The 19837-nt window shown below is 35.8% G+C and overlaps 1 protein-coding gene across 3 annotated transcripts in view; it reads right to left on the bottom strand.

Moving 5' to 3' along the window:
* Nucleotides 1-19837, bottom strand: part of LOC120539518 — a 580969-nt gene that overhangs the window by 218623 nt on the left and 342509 nt on the right. The window contains exons 1-2 of one of the 3 annotated variants that reach the window (XM_039769655.1): nucleotides 14278-14564; nucleotides 12754-13059 (exon numbers count right to left, since the gene is read on the bottom strand). The exons of the other annotated variants lie outside the window; for them this stretch is intronic. Coding sequence (XP_039625589.1) covers nucleotides 12754-13059; nucleotides 14278-14551 — 580 coding nt within the window. The 5' untranslated portion in view covers nucleotides 14552-14564. Of the gene's footprint in view, nucleotides 1-12753; nucleotides 13060-14277; nucleotides 14565-19837 lie in introns of those variants that run through there. 3 annotated transcript variants of the gene reach the window in all.

Below are 19837 nucleotides of genomic sequence, written 5' to 3'. Positions count from 1 at the left end.
CATCAGCCAAAATCATTTCATCAGCAATCACAAACTTTAAATAAGAGCATTGACCAAGGCAGCATGTCATCAAACGTAGCAACTGTTGTGCTGTTTTTTCTTCAAGTAGTTTGGGATAGTGATATCATTGTCTCATTGGATTGCAGTGTTTATCTGAAAGAAGTGTTTCTCAACCTTTTTGGCCTTTAGGCCCAGTTTTACCTGTTTAGTTTTTTGAGAACACAGTGACAGCACTTGAACAGAGGGGGGATTTCTGCTTGGTGAAAGAAGCACATTTAGAAATGGGGAAAATATATCGTGCAGCATCGTCATATATAACAATAAATCTGAGATAAACTGATTACACTACATGTTTTATCAGTGATTAGCCTTGTGTTTTTGAAAGAACCAACACTGTTGTCCACCTGCATATTATCATTAAGATCGCAATACTAATCAATGGAAAAACACTGTAAATTAATTGATGGAGACAAGCCACGACTGAAGACAATGAAATGTGATTTTTTCTATAGCTGATGGAGATGCTGTTTTTCATATTGTAATAAAAAGAAAACAATACAGTACAGTGCTTCTGAGTGATTAAAAGTAATTAGTAAATTTTCTTTTTATTTGTTGGTTGACATTTATTCAAATCCACTGTATACTTTGGCAGTACTAATTTTAGCCTGTGATGTTAAAGGAGAGCCGGAATTTTTACAAGTTTTATGCTTTAAACGAATCAACCTTTATAACATTATTGATTACCGCTATTGGTGATGTCCTTTAATACGGAGTTCTGCAGTAATTCTTTCAAACCATCAACATCAAGGGCTGAATGTAGCATGTTCAATAGTAAGCAGCTCAAGTGAACTATTAATATTAGGCCCTGGTTTAAAAAAATACAAATATGGTATACAGAAAAGTACTTAGTTACATAGTACTTCTGATATATCTGGTTAACCAATGATATTATAACTGAGGCCCATTCACTTAAAAAATGAGTGCTAAGTAGATAGCATTTGAAGTAATGCCAGTTGGATTACAGGGGGATGGAATATATTTATGTCTTGAATGGAAATAATATTGTAGTAAAGAAGAACTTACAATCAAAATAAGGCATACACTTAAATCAAAAATATAAGTTAATATTTTAAAAATATTACAATTAATGACAAACCACACTCACCTCCTTCATCTGTGTGGATCAGATCACTTCTGGGAGATTTTATTCCCTTATACTTATATTGACACCAGTAGCCCTGGGACATCTTGACGTCATATCTTGAGGTTTTAAAAATAACAAAGTTCTGATTCTTTTCAGCCTTTTTACTTTCAGTGAATTCTTCTGTCCCCTTCTGATGCAAACTGAACAGCACTTCAAAGACATTGTGAGGGGCTAAACAGAGAACTGAGGTCTTATTTTCATCATGAAAAGATATCTCTGGTTTTGGAACATCTAAAAAAAAACAATATTAATGTATGTCATATTAACATTATTTCTTTTCCCAGTGTATTTAATATTTTTATACATTGGTGTTACCTTCTGTATGCTATTAAATTTCTCCAAAAAACAAAGCCTTTGTAATGACATTACAAAAAATTACATTATTCAGTGGTTTCTACAGCCCTTTACACTACCTACCTGTAATAAAAAATACATGAACACAGAATCAGCGATTTTTAAATAATTATAACTCCATTCATTTGTGGGTGTAAAGAGTTGGAGACCATGATGGCAGCATCAAGTGAAAATATTTTAAATTCACTTCTGTAAAGTAAATCATACTACATGGTGACAAACATAGACATAAACAGGAGAACATTATCACAATACACAGATAGTGACCAAGCTAAGATTCACTCAAGCAGTTACAACTCTGTCATATGACCAATAAAAGGATGAGGGATACCTTCAAATAATAAGACATACTGTGATTAGTTTCTTACGCATATGAGGTAATTTTAAGACTATCAAATTATAAACTCGCAAAAGTCTAACCATGCATTCAGTCAGTCAGTCATCGTCCAACCCACTATATCCTAACACAGGGTCAGGGGGGTCTGCTGGAGCCAATCCCAGCCAACACAGGGCGCAAGGCAGGAACAAATCCCAGAGCAAGGAGCCAGCCCACCACGGGGCACACACACACCCACACACCAAGCACACACTAGGGACAATTTAGGATTGCCAATGCACCTAACCTGCATGTTTTTGGAATATGGGAGGAAACCGGAGAACCCAGAGGAAACCCAGGCAGACACGGGGAGAACATGCAAACTCCATGCCAGAAGGACCCGGGAAGCAAACCCAGTTCTCCTTACTGCGAGGCAGCAGCGCTACCACTGCGCCACCGTGCCACCCACCATGCATTTATTTGGTTAATTCAATATTTTCATTACAAAGTTGCAGGTAACTAGACACTGATTAAAAAGAAGTTGAAAAATATGCACATGGCATAGTGTTCAGGTGCACTCAGGGATAACCAATTTGAACATGATTAATTAAGGGTAAAGTAAGAGACATTTAAATTAGTACCCTGAAATAATAAATACTAGAAATGGGGCTTTGTAGTCATAAATGAATAATAAATTAGAAATCAGGCATTTCAAGCCAGAATAGAAATTTGCAATGTTAGTAATATCTTGGATTTATTTTTAAATTAATTTAATGGTAACTGGAAAAAAAAGTATCAATTTCTGTCAAACACATGAACATTTCTGTGTGTCTCCAAACTTAAGAAGGCTAGTGCATATTTAATATATTTTAATATTCATACTATACATACTATTTAAAAGTATACGTTTAATTGATTTACAGTGCAACATGAATTAAGCATTTTAAATAAGTATTTACAGTACATACTGTGCAATTCATAAACAACATACATTTAGTTGCATTCTTGATATATTTAATACATATATTTGTTTAATATTTATATCCTGGTCCAGGCTGAGTCCCTGCCAAATTTGAAATGAGTGAGTTTGACTATAGATAGATAGATAGTTCTTCATTGAGATTATATTAAATTGAATTAAGAAGTGTGCATCGGACTTTAGCATTTCCATTTATTTTACAAACAGCACATATGTGTGGATAACAAGGAGATTACATATGAAAATCTCCAATTTATCTACTACAAGGTCCTTTAGAAGCAGGGCTAATCCAGCAGCGGTTTTGGAGACAAGCCTGTACAGCACTCTAGGATCTCCCACGCGTCTGGTAGTCAGGTTGACTTAGGTAAATCAGAAAATTATATATGCTTATTTTTTCCCAAAAGACCTTTGACTCATTGAGATTTAACTTCTGAAAGAAAATTGTTTTCCTGTTTTTCCTATTAATTTGAACTTTATTACTGCATGTTTAAAAGTATACTTATGCTTATATTTGTAGAAATGTTGGTTTTACAGCTGTTTGTTACTTGTGTTATATTTGTTAATCTATGCAAGGATTATGAGTCAGACTTTAGTGAAGATATCTACATGCAAGTGAACTGAATTTAAATGAACTGAAAAACATGAAATTACTCATTCTAATTTGGAGATACTTAACAATCAAAGAGAATGAGGAAGGAGTACAGTTGTTGGATGACTCTAACATCAAACTTATAACAGTGGAACAAGAAAGCAAATGCTGTAGATCTCTTTGCACTATAAGTCTGGATTTGCAGATCTAGTATATCTGAATATCTGAATATCTTGAAAACAAAATAAGGCTACGTTCACACTGCAACTCCAACTTTTCATTTGTACTTGACACAGATCTGTGGTGAGTTTCTCAAAATCAGTGACTCTTAGAGGTTAACATATATCCACAAAAGATACTCTTTTGTGGATTTCCCAGAACTCCTCGTAGCAGGCCATTTTATATTAGAGCATAAAGCACTACCTTGTAAACTTCACCCCTGAAGTTGATTACATCCATCCATCCGTTATCCAACCTGCTATATCCTAACTACAGGGTCACGGGGGTCTGCTGGAGCTAATCCCAGCCAACACAGGGTGTAAGGCAGGAAACAAACCCCAGGCAGGGCGCCAGCCCACCACAGGGCACGGTTGATTACAAAAAAGCATTAATGAATTAACAATATTTTAATTACATATTGTCAATTTTCTGGTCCTTCGGTGGGATGAAATAAAGTTATGAAAAGTATAATGAAGTAAAGATGATATCATAATTTATTAACCAAATTAACAATACATAATTCAGGCATATTGTTTCAGACACAACATGCAAAAAACAAATGACACCTGTCATGAAAGAAAATCACACTATTCTAAGGAAAGGTCTTTAATATGACATCACAGTGTCATCAGTTATTTAAGGCATGCAGTCCTCTTTTCACAAGCAAATGGTTGCCCAACAATTCCTAACTTTACTTTCTTTCAGACACATAGACTATGCATGAACAGCATATTAGCAATTTGTAAACTGTTTATGAATATATTTGATGCATACAATCTGTAATCATTCCACACTCTTTAAATGAAGAAAATACATTCATTTTGTGTATTAAAATTCCTTCACTTTTTTGGACATTGCAAAGCATGTTCATTTCATAAATATACAAAGAGTAACGCAAATAGAATGTAATGAAAACAAAACCTTTTGATTTGATACTGGTGAACAAAAACAAAATAATTATGTAAAAATGGCAGTGATGATGACCTGCCTACCCTCCACACCAACCTGGTATAAACCCTCTGCCCTAAGATAAGTTAATTTGACATTTCACACCCTCCAAATCCCTATGTAGCAGTGTTATGCAGCATTTCATATACTGTACAGATATCACAATGCTGAGGTTTAAAACCCAATGGCTTATGAAGACTTCAGAAGTTAATTTTCCATAAAGCTTTGTCGATCCTAGTTTGCTGATATGATTGCATTGCCAATGCCTGAGGTATGGTTACCAGAATGCATGAAGGGGATACCTATTTTAATTAAACTGTGGTCCACCAACAAACTCACCCATTTCTTAGCTTCTGACATAATAACAAACGACCTGCAGATGAAGATGTCGTGAGTATACCCAACTCACTTTGCCAAAATACTCAAAAAAATTCCTTGGTTGGAAATCAAAATAACATTTACAGTAATAGTGACTGAGCTCCAAGAGTTTTGGGGTATTTGTGAGGTGGTGAGACAAAGGCACATAATTCCAAAGATGTTATTCTTTGTAGGTCTCTTTATTGAAGCTATACTATTTCTCACCATACTGCCTTGTCTTTTATTTTTTTTCTGCATCTCTCCATGACCGATTGCAATACAGGAAAAGTTTCCACCAGAGCTAAGTTAGTGGCAGCTTTAGGAACACAAATTCTTGAAAACTTTTAAAAAACATGAATTAGTATCAGCTTAAACTGAACCCTGGTGTATACAAGTATAATTATTAACAGTAAGAATAATTTAAATTATCTTAACAATTTATCTATAAAATATTGCCATACAAGTTTGTGAAAACTATTTCATTTCATATATAAATTTTAGTATTCTAAATGTTCAGAGAATATTCAGAATTTTAGTATTCTAAAAGTTTAGAAAATATTCTGATTTTTAGCATTGTAAATATGCATGCTTTTGGTGCATTCAACTCTGATCTTTTTAGAGAAGTGTGAACATTATTTGAATGAACAACTTTTTGGCAAGTATTTTCATAAGCATTCCATTGTCTTTGCCATCATAAGCTATGAAATTCAAACATGTCCTGCACTGAAAGGATGTGAAAAAGCACAGCAACCAGCATCTGTATAGCAAGCTGCATTGGTCTGCTAAAACTGATTTTATAAAGCAGAAATCTGATAGATGCTGATGTCACGTATTAGTTCCATTTATCTAAATTTAAGATTTTGTAATGAATACTGTTCTCAAACCCACTGAATCCAATTATGGGGCTGAAGCAAATGTTCAAAGCTCAGGATTTGTGCTGAAGCAGCAGTGACAATGATTGTACCACTATACCTACTCTATATATTAAATTGTAAGCCTAAAAGAGCAACGATTTTGTGCAACAATTTTATGTGACATTTAAATCGGGCTTATTTTAAAACGTACATACATATGTTTGGCAACATTCTTTTCAGAATTTATCAGACTTTAATGTGATGTTGTTAGATTTTCAATTTTTTATTCCATTTTTAAATTATAAACTAAAAAATATCAAGAACTCACGTCCTGGCAAGATGAGACTTTGTGGCAAAAGATTTAACCACACCCGGGTCCAGAAATAAAAGACAAAGAGTAGGACAGGTGCTGTACAGGCTTTTAAATGTTCAAAGTGCTGTGCGAGATGCAGATCCTTGGGGTGCATTTAGGCCCCCGCTTCACAACACCAGTGGAAGAGACGTGAAGTGGCTGGCGTGTAGTGCAGGCAAGGGGGTGGGGTTTTGGTGAACGAAGTGAGCAGGGGGTAATATCCTAGTTGACCTATACATACTGTATATTAGGGCCCCATCTTATGATTTGGACTAGCTGGTCTGCTTACCACAGTAACACACAAGAACTCCTCTTTTCCTTCCTTTTTCCATACCTTTTCCCAATCCACTGCCAGTCAAGCCTGTACCTTTTTTACCCCATATTATAAGTCATACTTATAAAAATGTTGTTACAGGAACATATTTATATAGGAATTGAAATTGTTGGCACACCTGACAGAGTTATTAATGCCTAACTGTCTATTCTCTTCTCAATAGAAACAATAACATGAAGGACTAGGAAGGTTACAAAACAGAACCCATTTACTCTTAGGAAGTGAAGATCTCTAATTAAACGTCCAAAAGAAAATAAAAATTTTACTTTAAGCACATGATGTTTTGGTGGTAAAATGTTGCAAATCTATCATTACAGTATATAAGTGAATTCCAAAATCTATTTTAATACATTGATTTTTTTTTGTATCAGTAATATTTTTCTGTCCAAAACAGAAACATGGAATAGGATAGGATATTATCTTTCTATTTCTGAAAATTCCTACTAATCATTTGCTGTTCCTTATTCTTTGTTGATAGCTGCCTTTATGTGGTTACTTACACTTTTCACAATAGTGAATATCAGCAGGTTTGATGATTCATGTTAAAATTAATATTCTCGATGTAGACATGTGCATGATGATGTACTTTCACTTACTGAGCATGTTCCTTTGGTTTGAAGAATACTAGTCTTCGTTTTTTACTGGGATTACTAATCCGTTTGTTTTTACAGAATGCTTTTTGCTGAGTGCAGACGCATAGCACTGTGACAAATTTGCAGGTACATAAAATTACATACTTTACAAATTACTAATGACATAATGAATACGTATATTAAAACACAGATTTGTTTAAACAGACAAGTAAACATAGAAGGTTGAAACTGATTAACATAAATGTACCCCAGGAATATCTCTCTATTGATTAATTGCTGAGCTATAGCTAGCTGACAATGGACAAGAAGAAAACATAAACTCCATTCAGAAGCATCCATGGATAAAATAAACCTCTGGAGGATCCATGGTCAATTACTGTATAACAGAGAAAGTTAAAGGCAACGCTGCAGTGGCAAGGCCACTGGGGTTGGATGATTTCTGCCCAGAAATGGTGAAGGTTCAGGACATCGTCTGACTGACATGTCTTTTCAATGTTGCATGATCGTCGGGAGCAGTGTTTCTTCATTGGAAGACCAGGGTGGTGACCCCTATTTTAAAAAGGGGGGTTGGATGGTTAACTTCTCAATTCTCAGCCATGCTAGGAAAGCTTATGCCAGAGTACTGGAAAGGATACTCTACTCAGTTATGGAAATTCAGATCCAGGAGGAGCAAAGTGGATTCCTTTCCGCCCATGGAAATGAACTAGCTGTTTACCCTCATCAGGATCCTGGAGGAGGTATGGTAGTACACCAAAATCGATCTACTTGTGTTTTGTGGACTTAGAGAAGGCATATGACTCTGTTCCCAGAGGGTTTCTGTTGGTGGTGCTGGGAGAGTACAGGGTTCTATGGCCCTAATAAGGGCTATTCGGCCCCAGAGCAACATCAGTATCATTCTCAGTGAAGGTGGCTTGTTTCCTACCCTGTTATCCTGCTTGTGATTTTCATTGACTGGATATCAAGACACAGCCAGGGAAGGGAGGGTCTCCAGTTTGGTTAGAATTGTGTCACTGCTTTTTGCACTGCTTTTTTTACATTAGGTAGTGAACTAACTCTAGCAAGCATTGGAATGGTTTGTGACTGTTCTCTCCGAGTGGGAAATGAGATAATGCCTCAAGTGGAAGAGTGTAAGTATCTCAGGGTCTTGTTCACTAATGAGGGGAAAATGGATGGTGAGACGGGTAGACAGACTGGGGCAGCAAGCAGTTATGTGGTTGCCATACAGATCCGTATTGGTGAAGAAAGAGCTGAGCCAGAAGGCAAATCCCTCAGTTGTCCAGTAGATCTATGTATCTACCCTCATCTATGCTCATGTGTTATATGTAATAAACAAGAGGAAAAGATCATGGGTGCAAGCAACCAAAATGAGCTTCCTATGCAGGGTATCCAGGCTCTTCCTTAGTGATAGGGTGATAAGCACAGATATCTGGCTAAGAGTACAATAGTTGACCATCTGAATTGAAAAGAGAAAATTTAGATGGTTCGAGCATCTGACATGGATGCTTCTTGGATGCCTCCATGTGGAGGTTTTATGATCACAACCAACTCTGAGAAGAATGAATTGAAGACCCAAGGCTTATATGTCTTATATATTATATGTCTGGCTCAGTGAGACTATATAATCAGGGACAAGTAGTTCTCATCTGTCCACTCTTTAATTCAGTGTCACAATTAATTAAGAACAGTATTGAAGAAATTTCATTTGGCCTAAAAAAACAATATAGCTAGATATTGACTGCATACAAGTGAAAAGGTATGTTGTTATATTTTCTAAAGATACTGTTCCCATTTGAAGCATGTAAAATGAAAACGGCACCATTTTTTCAACTACTGAATATAATAGTATTGGCAAACTGATGTGATTTTTGAACACTTATGCTGGTGGTAATGGCGTGATCATGCAGTTAATAATGTGTCAAGGAGCATAATAAACAAGCAGGGGAGTGGTCCTGATGGATGTTTCCAGGAGCATGACCAAATGTGGGGTGAGGTTCTTCCTTGAATTTCCCCATGGCACAACAAAACCCTCTTTGATCCGGCCTTGCTGTCAACACATTTTTTACCTACTGATATTAATTTCAAAAATATGAACTAATCCACAAAAGGAATGGGGACTGAGAGCTCAATGTAATTTTCCAGCCAATGTGACAGAATAGAGTGGTCAGTAGTATCAAAGGTAGCACCTAGGTTTAACAATATAATTACCATTAAATTTTCTTTAACAGAAGATATTAGAATTATGTTTACAACACAGGTTAGTGCCTTTCGGTACAATGACCAGTACAGAAGCCAGACTGGATTATCTCAAATACTGTACATTGTGATGTGTAATGTGAGACTGAGGCTGCATGTATTTTTGCAAGTATTTTAGAAAGAAAAGATACATTTGAAACAAATCTATATTTATTAAGATTATTTATTCTAGCTCTGATTTTTTTCAATAAAGATCTGATAACAGACACTTTTAGTGCATCAGGAACCGTGAAAGCCAGTAATGAACTATGGGCAATGCTAAGAACTGGGGATGCTAGAACAGCCATTGAGCTTTACTTCAGTTAGGTTTCATTTTATGAAATAGGTAAGACTTCCTTTTTTGTTAACATTGCTAAAGTGTTGTGCGCAAGGTTACCCTGGAAAGAAATCACATCCCATAATACTCCCTGTACTAAATGTCAACACATAACAGGCAAGTAAATATGTGTAGGCTGTTACCACTTTAGATGTTTTAACCTAACAATTGTAGACAATTTGTTGTGCAAATACTACTATGTACTGCAAGCCTGTGCATGTAAGGCCACATACTTTACATTTCTCCAGTTAAGCTGAGAATAAGGAGAATAAGGATGAGTGATCAGTCTATGATCTTTAATAAAAAGAGTACTGTCATCCAGGACTGGTTTCGGAACACTTAGGCTGGTGGGGCAGTTAATAGTATATTCCTCCTTTGAATTTTCAAGGTGCATGATCAACATACAGGGTGAGGTTTCCCTGTGGCACAATCACAAGTTTGCAACATGACTGCGGTTGGACAACAAAAACCACATTTCTTTACATACTGATATTGATTTAATAAAAACAAACTAAGCAACACAATAATAGTATCTGAGTAAGGATGAATGGTCAGTCTATGATCTTTAATAAAAGGAAAAATGCTTTTTTAACCTTCCACTAAAATAATTTTTGCCTTTGGTGACTTAGATCATTTTCAGATGTACTGTACATAACACACTCTTTTATGTACTGTATAAACAATCCCTGCTGGAGATATTTAACTTGTGATGTTTCTAATTCACTTCTGCTCACTTTACACTCCACACATCTGTTCTTTACATGACATTAATATTTCATGTCTTGTAAAGATAATTCAATATTTTTTAATATATTATTATACAGTAGCTCTTTCCATTTTGTTTCACATTTACTCCAATACAGTCTTTTACAAGCAGCTATTTTGAGACATTTAATTTTTTTTTTGAGATATTTACTGTTTATTTAATTTAAAGGAAGAATTAGAACTATACAGAATGAAGCAAAAGCATATATCATTTTAAACATAGGTTAACATTGCATTCATAGTAGATTCAGTATTGTTTGACTCACCCAGCACTCTTACACTCATGTACTCGCTGTACTGTGAGTGGATCTCTGCGCTCATATTCAGAGTGTAGTCACACCTCACTTGAACCTCAGTCTCTATCCCTGCAGCTCGACCTCCTAGCAGTTCACTTCCATTCACAGACAGCTCACACTTGTTATCTTCTGAGCTTTTTGACTTGAAAGCTTGTGAATCGTCATCTCTGTAGAAATGGCAGTAAGCTTCAGGGAATGTTTGAGGCAATTCACATGTCAGCGATACTGCTGCATCTATTCCAGTTATATTAGACGTTGCACTCAATTCTGGCTTACCTAGATTTCCTGAAATAATTAAATTGAATAACAAATACTTAAAGTTTCAATGTACATTTTTTCCTTAATTTTCAGCACATACATCACAGCTATTAAATTGTATATAGGCCTACATCAGTTCATTTTCAGGACACTTTCCTACTGAGAATTGTAGAACAGTAAATATTTATACAGAATTCAGGATTTAACCGTACCCAATGCTAACCTCTGGAGAGATCTTTGCTTAACATCTTAGAATATTATATCCCTATCTAACCTTGAATTGAAGAAGACCAGTCCATCATAATTGTCATTTATACACATTTTCATTCCCAGACTTAAAAAAATGCATAAATCTGTCTGTGTAAAGAAATTTCAGCACCCAGGAAAATGCCCACATGAACACAGAGTGGGCGTGAAAAATCAACACAGTGCTCACCTCAGTCAGATTTTTTTTTTTTTGCTTAATAGTATGTATTTGGAATGTTAAACTCAGCGTTTTTACAAACTGCATAAAAACAAAGGACCAAAATGGTAAATTCCAAATAGTTGTCGTGCACCCTTTGATACATGGCAAAAATCAACTTAATCAACCTATGAAGCTTTCATTAAGAATGAATTAAGATGAAGTACAGCACCCAAAGAGTATATCAGGGAGAACTTTAAAATTCCAGGCAGGCAGTTTACTGTGCCAAAATTTGAACCTAGGTCCATGGAGCTGTAAGGGAGATGTGCTAACCACTAAATCACCATACCACTCACTATCTAAAAGAAAAACAGTTGTTCACAGAATTACCCAATGCTGCATAAATTTACAATAATGTTGTAAATTTGTGACAAAGCTATGACTATGAAACTTCATCAATCCAAGCATTTCCTAACCCATTTATTCAGCTGAAGGTCATATAGTGATGGTATATTTTGAAATATGTAACACTATTTGATCAGCATAATGAGATCATTACTTGAATTGTTTCCCTATTTATTATATTTTTGTTAATCTTTTTGTGCAGTTGTTTAACCCACTTCTACTGTGCTGGAAACTAGCTTTATGCAGCTACTGAATAAAATTTTACTAAATTATTATTATTATTTTTAATTATGGTGCTTTGTCATTTTTTGAAAATTGTGACTTAGTTAAGATTTTGGGATGCTTGTGCTATTTTTTGCATATTATATTTCATTGTTAAAGATACATGTTTCTGGAGGAATATTGTTCATGAAACAAAAAAGGAAGCATTTGTGCCCAGAATGTCTATACAATGAATTTTCTCTCTCACTGAACTCTGTAAATACAACACAACATCGTTCACTCCACTAGAAAAAGGCCAAACTGTTCAGATCTCACTTACTGTAAAAATAGAGAACACAATTAGGAAGCAAAACTCGTCTAAGCAGAAAATCACAAAGTGCTTATAATATGAAACAGATCAATATCATTATATACAAAAGTAAGAAAGGCGCCTTAAGTGACATCCTGTCCATTCATACAGTGAGTTAAAAGAACATTAAAGAGGAATCTTAGGAGTGTCCATTTCCTCTCCATTGTCTTGAGATCATACTTTAAAAACCTACTTTTTTTTTTACTTAAAATGTAGGCTTTATATTAAAATGATACAGTACCTTCACCATACTCCTCTTCCTGCTGTTGTGCTGTGTGATTTTCTGTTATTGGCAGGATTTGCATTATAAATTACTTGTAAAGTTAAAGCATCTTATTCAAACTATAGCAGCCATGCAGGAGATGAATGGTAGTAATGAAATATTACCATATACGTCCACTGTCACCTTCCTACTGCGGCGTGATGTCCACTTGTCATTTTCTCTTATGACTTCAATTTCACAGCTCACGTTCACTTGAGTGACTCTCTTTACTGATCTTTGATCCAACAGCTGATACTTAGATACAGTAATATCACAGGCTTTTCCACCTGTAGCATATGTCGCTGATGTGAAAAGTGATTCATTCTTATAAAAATGACAAAATCCTTTAACTGGTTGATCCCCTTCACATTTAAATTTGACTGTTTCTATCTTCTGATCATCTGTGCTTACTATTTTGATATCAGCTTTCACTGGAAAAAAATAATAAATTATGAAATATAACAAAAGGAAGATAAAAGAAATGCAAGAAAATCAATGAGTACTACTTTGAAAATAAGGGATTGACATGATTTATGAATACTGAGTACAATTCTAAAACTTTTATTTTCCTTGCTGTCTTGGTAAGAACAGCTGGTAACATGCGTGACACATAACTGTTATGACTGTGTTAAAAATGTCATCTCTTCTAAGAGGTCTCAGTCTTTACTGCTGTCATTGTCTAACACTTTTACTTCATAAATTCATCCTTAGAGCAACATATGATGTGACCCGAACGTTCATATGAGGTTTCAGTATTTGTCTTGTTCATTTCTTTGAAAATGAGGAACATAAACGATTAATACATGGCTGTCATGTCATGTATTGTAGTCCTGTTAACACTATTACAGCATATAATTAAGTGCACAAATTTATGGCATTAAGTAACACTCAGTTACAGCAGTCTAATTCTAATTTGAGTTCAAAGCATCAAACATAAAGGTGTCATTTATATTTGCTAAAAAAATGACTGATATAAAACACAGCACTAGTTCTTAAGCAAAGGAACAAAAATTAACAGGTTAATGGAATCTTCATGGATTCATCAGTTGAAATCATGTATTCATTTCTCATCATCATTATACAGTATTATAAATAAGATTAAGATATTGATCCCAGTAGGAATAATAAGGGCTCCATAGAAGGACATAGACTTCTGCTTGGGTCTGGTAGGACACATAAAAAAAGAGTGTGTTGTTAAGGGCAAAGGGAGTCATTGGTGTACACAATCCTCTATCTTTATAAACAAAACTGTGAGACAGGTTCCTAATAGTAGGACATCTTTAAGGCAGAGTTTCAATTATTTGTCCAGAAACATCTGGAGCTGTCAAGAAGCCTTAAGAGATGGTGGCTCCTCAGCCAAGTTAAGGAGTGCTCTAGAAGGAGTATTAAGCAATGGAAGGCCCCTTTGTAGCTTATCAACAGACCAAATGTGAGCAGATTTAAAAGGAGAAGAATGTGCACAAGTGAAGGCAAGCATGTACCACGCTCTATTTGTTACTTAGGTGATGCAGCATTATTTGTTCTCTCAGTCCCTTCTCCCTATTGCATTTTAGGTATTCATATGGAAAATCTTTATAGGTAATGTACATGCAATGGAATAATATGGAAATGTTCAGTCTAGTTGTAGCTACAATTACATTATTACATACCAAGCTCCTTCACTATTACTTTCAGTTTGTCACTTCTCTCAGAGGTTTCATTGTTGATAATATTTTCATAATGACAACTGAAATGTAAATAGTTTCTAGTCTTTACACCAACAATACCCAGCAGTTCTCTTCCACTTGCAGTAAAGTCACACTGGTTGCTGTCTGAGCTCCCTGATCTGAACGGCTCTGATTCAGCTCCCCTGTAGAAGCGACACCTCACACCAGAGAGACACTGTGGAGCTGAGCAGTTGATTTTGTGCTCACGGCTCAACATTTCAATAACATTGGGCATAATCACCATTTTAGCTTTCTGAAGCTCACAAGTATTTCCTGTAAGACAAAATGAAAATTACATCCAGTGTTTGTTAATTTGTTTGTTTGTTTTTAGTAGATAATTTCTTGCCCATTATACATCACACTTTATAGAAAAAGTCAATGCTAAAAATATATATATAACTTCCCCCAAAATGAAACCCAGTAACATTACACTATAACTCATAGGAAGAATAAATAAAAAGGAACAAGCACATCTTTCTTCTGGCTTGTAATGGTTTACAAAATACCATTAGACTTATTTAAATCTTTGACTTATTATACTTTCTGCTTTCAAATTTTTAAAATAAAATTTTTTCTTCCTCCAAAACTAGCACTTTCATACCATAGCGAGAAATACTCATGCACATTATCCATCAATCCATTATAAAACACATTTGATCCAATTTGGAATTTCTGGGACTGATGAATATAGTGGAAGCACTGGGCAGAGGAAGGAAGCAAACCTGAATGGGGTTCCAGTCTAACACAGGTCTACCATTAATTTTTCTGTATTATGGATAAAGTATAACACACAACTTATTTTAATTACCAATATGTTACATTTTTAAATCCACTCTTTGACCAGAACTATTATATTTCTTCACCTTTGAGATATTTCAGGGTGTTATGTTTCCTTATCTTCTTCATTATCTACAATTTCTGAAACTAATTATTAATTGAGTTTCATACTTGCTGAAACCTGATATTGATTATGAAACTTGCAGCATTTATAATCATATAATTGCTTTGTATTAAGAAGAATTATAATGGCGACAGGAAAATATACATTACACACACACACACACACACATAAATTTTGTGACAGATAGAGGGCGCTATCGCTCCCTTGAACCCTTGACCAAGATGTCAGACATGAGGTAAAAGTCCAAATAGTTGACTTTTTATTATTAAACAGTACACAAAGCACCATACACTCCACAAAACTCATAAACCAATCAATAACAATACAATCCTCCAACTCCCAGATGCGTTGCCACCCTTCCACCCAGCTCAGCTCGTCGTCTGGGAGTTCCCACAGTTCTTTTATAGTTCCTGACCCGGAAATGTTTCCACTCCTTCAGTCCATGATTCCTTATCACTTCCTGGTCACATAAAAAGTCCTTTTCTTCACCCCAGAAGTACGTCATTCCTCCTGTCCATGTGACTGGGACATACAGTACTTCCGAGGCGTAGGGCAAATAGTAGTCCCTGGGTCTCCCTGCAGCGACCCCTGGTGGTCCCGACGTTATCCAGCAGAGCTGTACAGAAAAACTCCATAGTCCATGATGCCCTGCTGGAATTTGGGGCATCTCCATGTCGCAGTGAGGGCTCCCTCCTGTTGGCCGGGATAAATGGCCAGCCATGGACCACAATATATGTATATACACACACGTATACTGTATATATACTGTACTGTATATATATATATATATATATATATATATATATATATATATATATATATATATATATATAGTTAGGTCCATAAATATTTGGACAGAGACAACTTTTTTCTAATTTTGGTTCTGTACATTACCACAATGAATTTTAAATTAAAAACTTAGATGCAGTTGAAGTGCAGACTTTCAGCTTTAATTTAGTGGGTTGAACAAAAAGATTGCACAAAAATCTGAGGCAACTAAAGCATTTTTTAACACAATCCCTTCATTATCAATTAAGCAGATAAAAGGCCTGGAGTTGAATTGAGGTGTGGTGCTTGCATGTGGAAGATTTTGCTGTGAACAGACAACATGCAGTCAAAGGAGCTCTCCATGCAGATAAAAGAAGCCATCCTTAAGCTGCGAAAACAGAAAAAACCCATCCGAGAAATTGCTACAATATTACGAGTGGCAAAATCTACAGTTTGGTACATCCTGAGAAAGAAAACAAGCACTGGTGAACTCAGCAAAGCAAAAAGACCTGGACGTCCACGGAAGATAACAGTGGTGGATGATCCCATAAAGAGAAGACTGCATGAAAGTAAATACAGAGGGTGCACTGCAAGGTGGAAGCCACTCATAAGCCTCAAGAATAGAAAGGCTAGATTGGACTTTGCTAAAGAACATCTAAAAAAGCCAGCACAGTTCTGGAAAAACATTCTTTGGACAGATGAAACCAAGATTAACCTCTACTAGAATGATGGCAAGAAAAAAGTATGGAGAAGGCGTGGAACAGCTCATTATCAAAGCATACCACATCATCTGTAAAACACGGTGGAGGCAGTGTGATGGCTTGGGCGTGCATGGCTGCCGGTGGCACTGGGACACTAGTGTTTATTGATGATGTGACACAGGACAGAAGTAGCCGAATGAATTCTGAGGTGTTCAGAGACATACTGTCATACTACATACATTTTATTTCCATTTAATTTGTCCAATTACTTTTGAGCCCCTGAAATAAAGGGATTGTGTTAAAAAAAATGCTTTAGTTGCCTCACATTTTTATACAATTTTTTTGTTCAACCTACTGAATTAAAGCTCAAAGTCTGCACTGAGTTGTTTAATTTAAAATTCATTGTGGTAATGTACAGAACCAAAATTAGAAAAAAGTTGTCTCTGTCCAAATATTTATGGACCTAACTGTATATTGTGGCAGGTGGCCGTGGCCCATGCCCGGCTGGGACACCCCTGCAGCACATCCTTTGGGGAAGCAAGGGTGGGAGCAGCCTCCCTGGGTTGCAGTGGTGCCTCAGACTTTGCAGGTCTTCATGGGGTTTGGAGTGTTGTGCAGCCCTGATGGGTTCACTGGCGCCACCAGGAGGTGCTGCAGCAGGAGCTGCTGGACCCCACTGGGCACTGGTTTCGCCACACCCAGAAGTTTAGCCAGATGTCAGCAATCAAGCACCTGGAGCATTTCTGGGTGGCCAATAAAAGGAGCCAGCAACCACCACTCGGTGATCAGAGTCGGGTGGAGGAGGACGAGGTTGCCTGGGAGGAGTGGTGGTGCAGAGGAAGAGTGGTTTGTGTGGTGTGTTGGTGCTTTGGGGACTGTGTTGTGGCTGGGGGGGGCACGGGGAAGATGTGCCCTCCAGCTGAAGAAAAATATATATATATATATATATTAAACAGAGACAAATACACATTTGGGCCCTCCTGTAGGCAAACCCCATTGAATTGAGTTTAAAAATACAAACGGCATTCAAGTCTAAATCTTGGCCACGCAAGAGGCGGATCTTCCTTCTTTATGGACTTTTGGCAGGAAAAGGTGTATCCAGATGGCCAGACACTGGAAGTGACATAATTGTTATTAAAGCCGTCAATCTTCAAGTTGTATATGGGTTTGGTATTGCTTCAGGTGCCTTATGTTCTGCAGGGGCCTCATGGCATATTGCACTGCTGTTCACTTTTATGTTGCTGCATTCTGCTAGAAGTGGTGCTATTTGCCGTCTCCTGACTCTCATCAAGGTCTCTCTTATTTTTAATGCACTATTTCAAACGATCATTTTGGTATATTTTCTGAAAAGTTTTTAATACAACAGCATCTATACAACAGCATCTTCTGCAACTATCTATTTTTCCAAAAATTTGTTTTGGCTGCACCACTGACTATCTATGTGGACTTTTTGTTATTTGTAACAGTAACAGTAACAACAAATGCACAATCTCACACTTGGTCTGATCATGCCCCACCCATATCAGCCAATCAGGAATCCTATTCATATTTTAAAAGCTTTATATTTAGGCCTGATTGGACAGGTTTACAAACATGAGGATCAAATTGGGGTAGAGGTTTTTGCTAGATTATAGATTGCTATGAGTGCATGTACTGTCAGTAGAAACTCTACGGCATGTTTTCCCCCCTGTCACATGTGCAAAGTCCCCTTTGCATGCAGTGCCCCAGAGTGTGTGCCAAAGTCACTTTGATGGTAAGTCTAGCCATGATGGAGGCCAACACCAAATGTTTAAGAGGAAGGCTAGAGTGTATGAAGAAAGAGTGTTCACCAAATGAAGGGATGAATTAAATTTTCCTTCCCTTTATTGCTGTTTTTTTATTGCTAGCTATAATGTCACAATTCAAACACTATGACCTTATTCTAGTGGGAGAGGCCCACTTTCAATACATGAGCGGCAGATGACAATTTTGGACATGGTGAAAGTAAATAGTGCCTTTAGATTAAAATCTAAAGAGGTGTTGTGGAGGATGATGTCATTTTTCAAACCACTGCCATCTGTGACTCTCACCACCCTAGACAGAGTTCTAAAAAACATGCTGTTGATGTGGCCTAATAGAGATCAGAGACTAAATGCCTCTTGACAGATTTCATATTTCACACTTTAGAATAAATTTTCATTTATACAGATATATGCATATATACATATATATGAAGTGTGAATTTACTGTACTAAAATTGATGCTTTTTTATGGGTGAGTTAGTGTTACGGCAAATGCTTTAGCTGTTTTGAGAACTGTATTAATAACAGAGAAAATGACATTTCTGATGTCTGAATTACATAAAAGCAATAAAAAAAAACTAATAAGTGCTCATGTTTATTTTTATATCTGTCTACCCTTGTGCAGCCAAATGTTTCAACATTAAAGACTTTGCATTTAACATGTGCTCTCTAAAATATAACAAAACTAAAACTTAACATAACCACAATATTTTTAAACAACATTCAAATTTATCATCTTTAAAGTCCTGTTTACTTATTTCATCCATATACAGTACTGTATAATATTTTTAAAGATATATACTGAATGTATGTGTACGTGTTTATTTTGTTCACAAACACGTGTTAATAATACCAGCATGTATATTTACCCAGAATTTAAAAATTACAATCCTAAAGTGAATTTGTGCTTGCTAAAATGGTTTGATTTTTAGAAATAATACATTTCAAAAGAGTTTGAAAATTGTTATTAAAATTATAAAGTTACAATTTAAATATGGATAATTTTTGTGTCACATTGTCTGAAACTGTGAATATTCATACTAAAAACTATATTAGTAATAGTTAAAGTTTTAACTTGAAGTCTTTTGCATTTTATACAATAAAGGACCAGACTATTTTCTAGTGAAATATTTCTTCATAAATATAAAGTTATTTGTGGGTTAATATTTAATTATTGTTGTTAATAAAATGGAAACAGTTGATACATTACTTAATAATGCACACACTTATAAAGCATTGACATCATCATTCAGTTTTATCCAATATATACTTTTGAATATACAACACTTTGTGAAAAACAGTGTTGTCAATGAACTGATAAATGGAAAGTATTAGATGATTACAAAAAGGCA

Source organism: Polypterus senegalus, chromosome 11, assembly GCF_016835505.1.
Source record: "Polypterus senegalus isolate Bchr_013 chromosome 11, ASM1683550v1, whole genome shotgun sequence".
Classification (NCBI taxonomy): domain Eukaryota; kingdom Metazoa; phylum Chordata; class Cladistia; order Polypteriformes; family Polypteridae; genus Polypterus; species Polypterus senegalus.
This window is presented reverse-complemented; position numbering and strand designations above follow the sequence as displayed.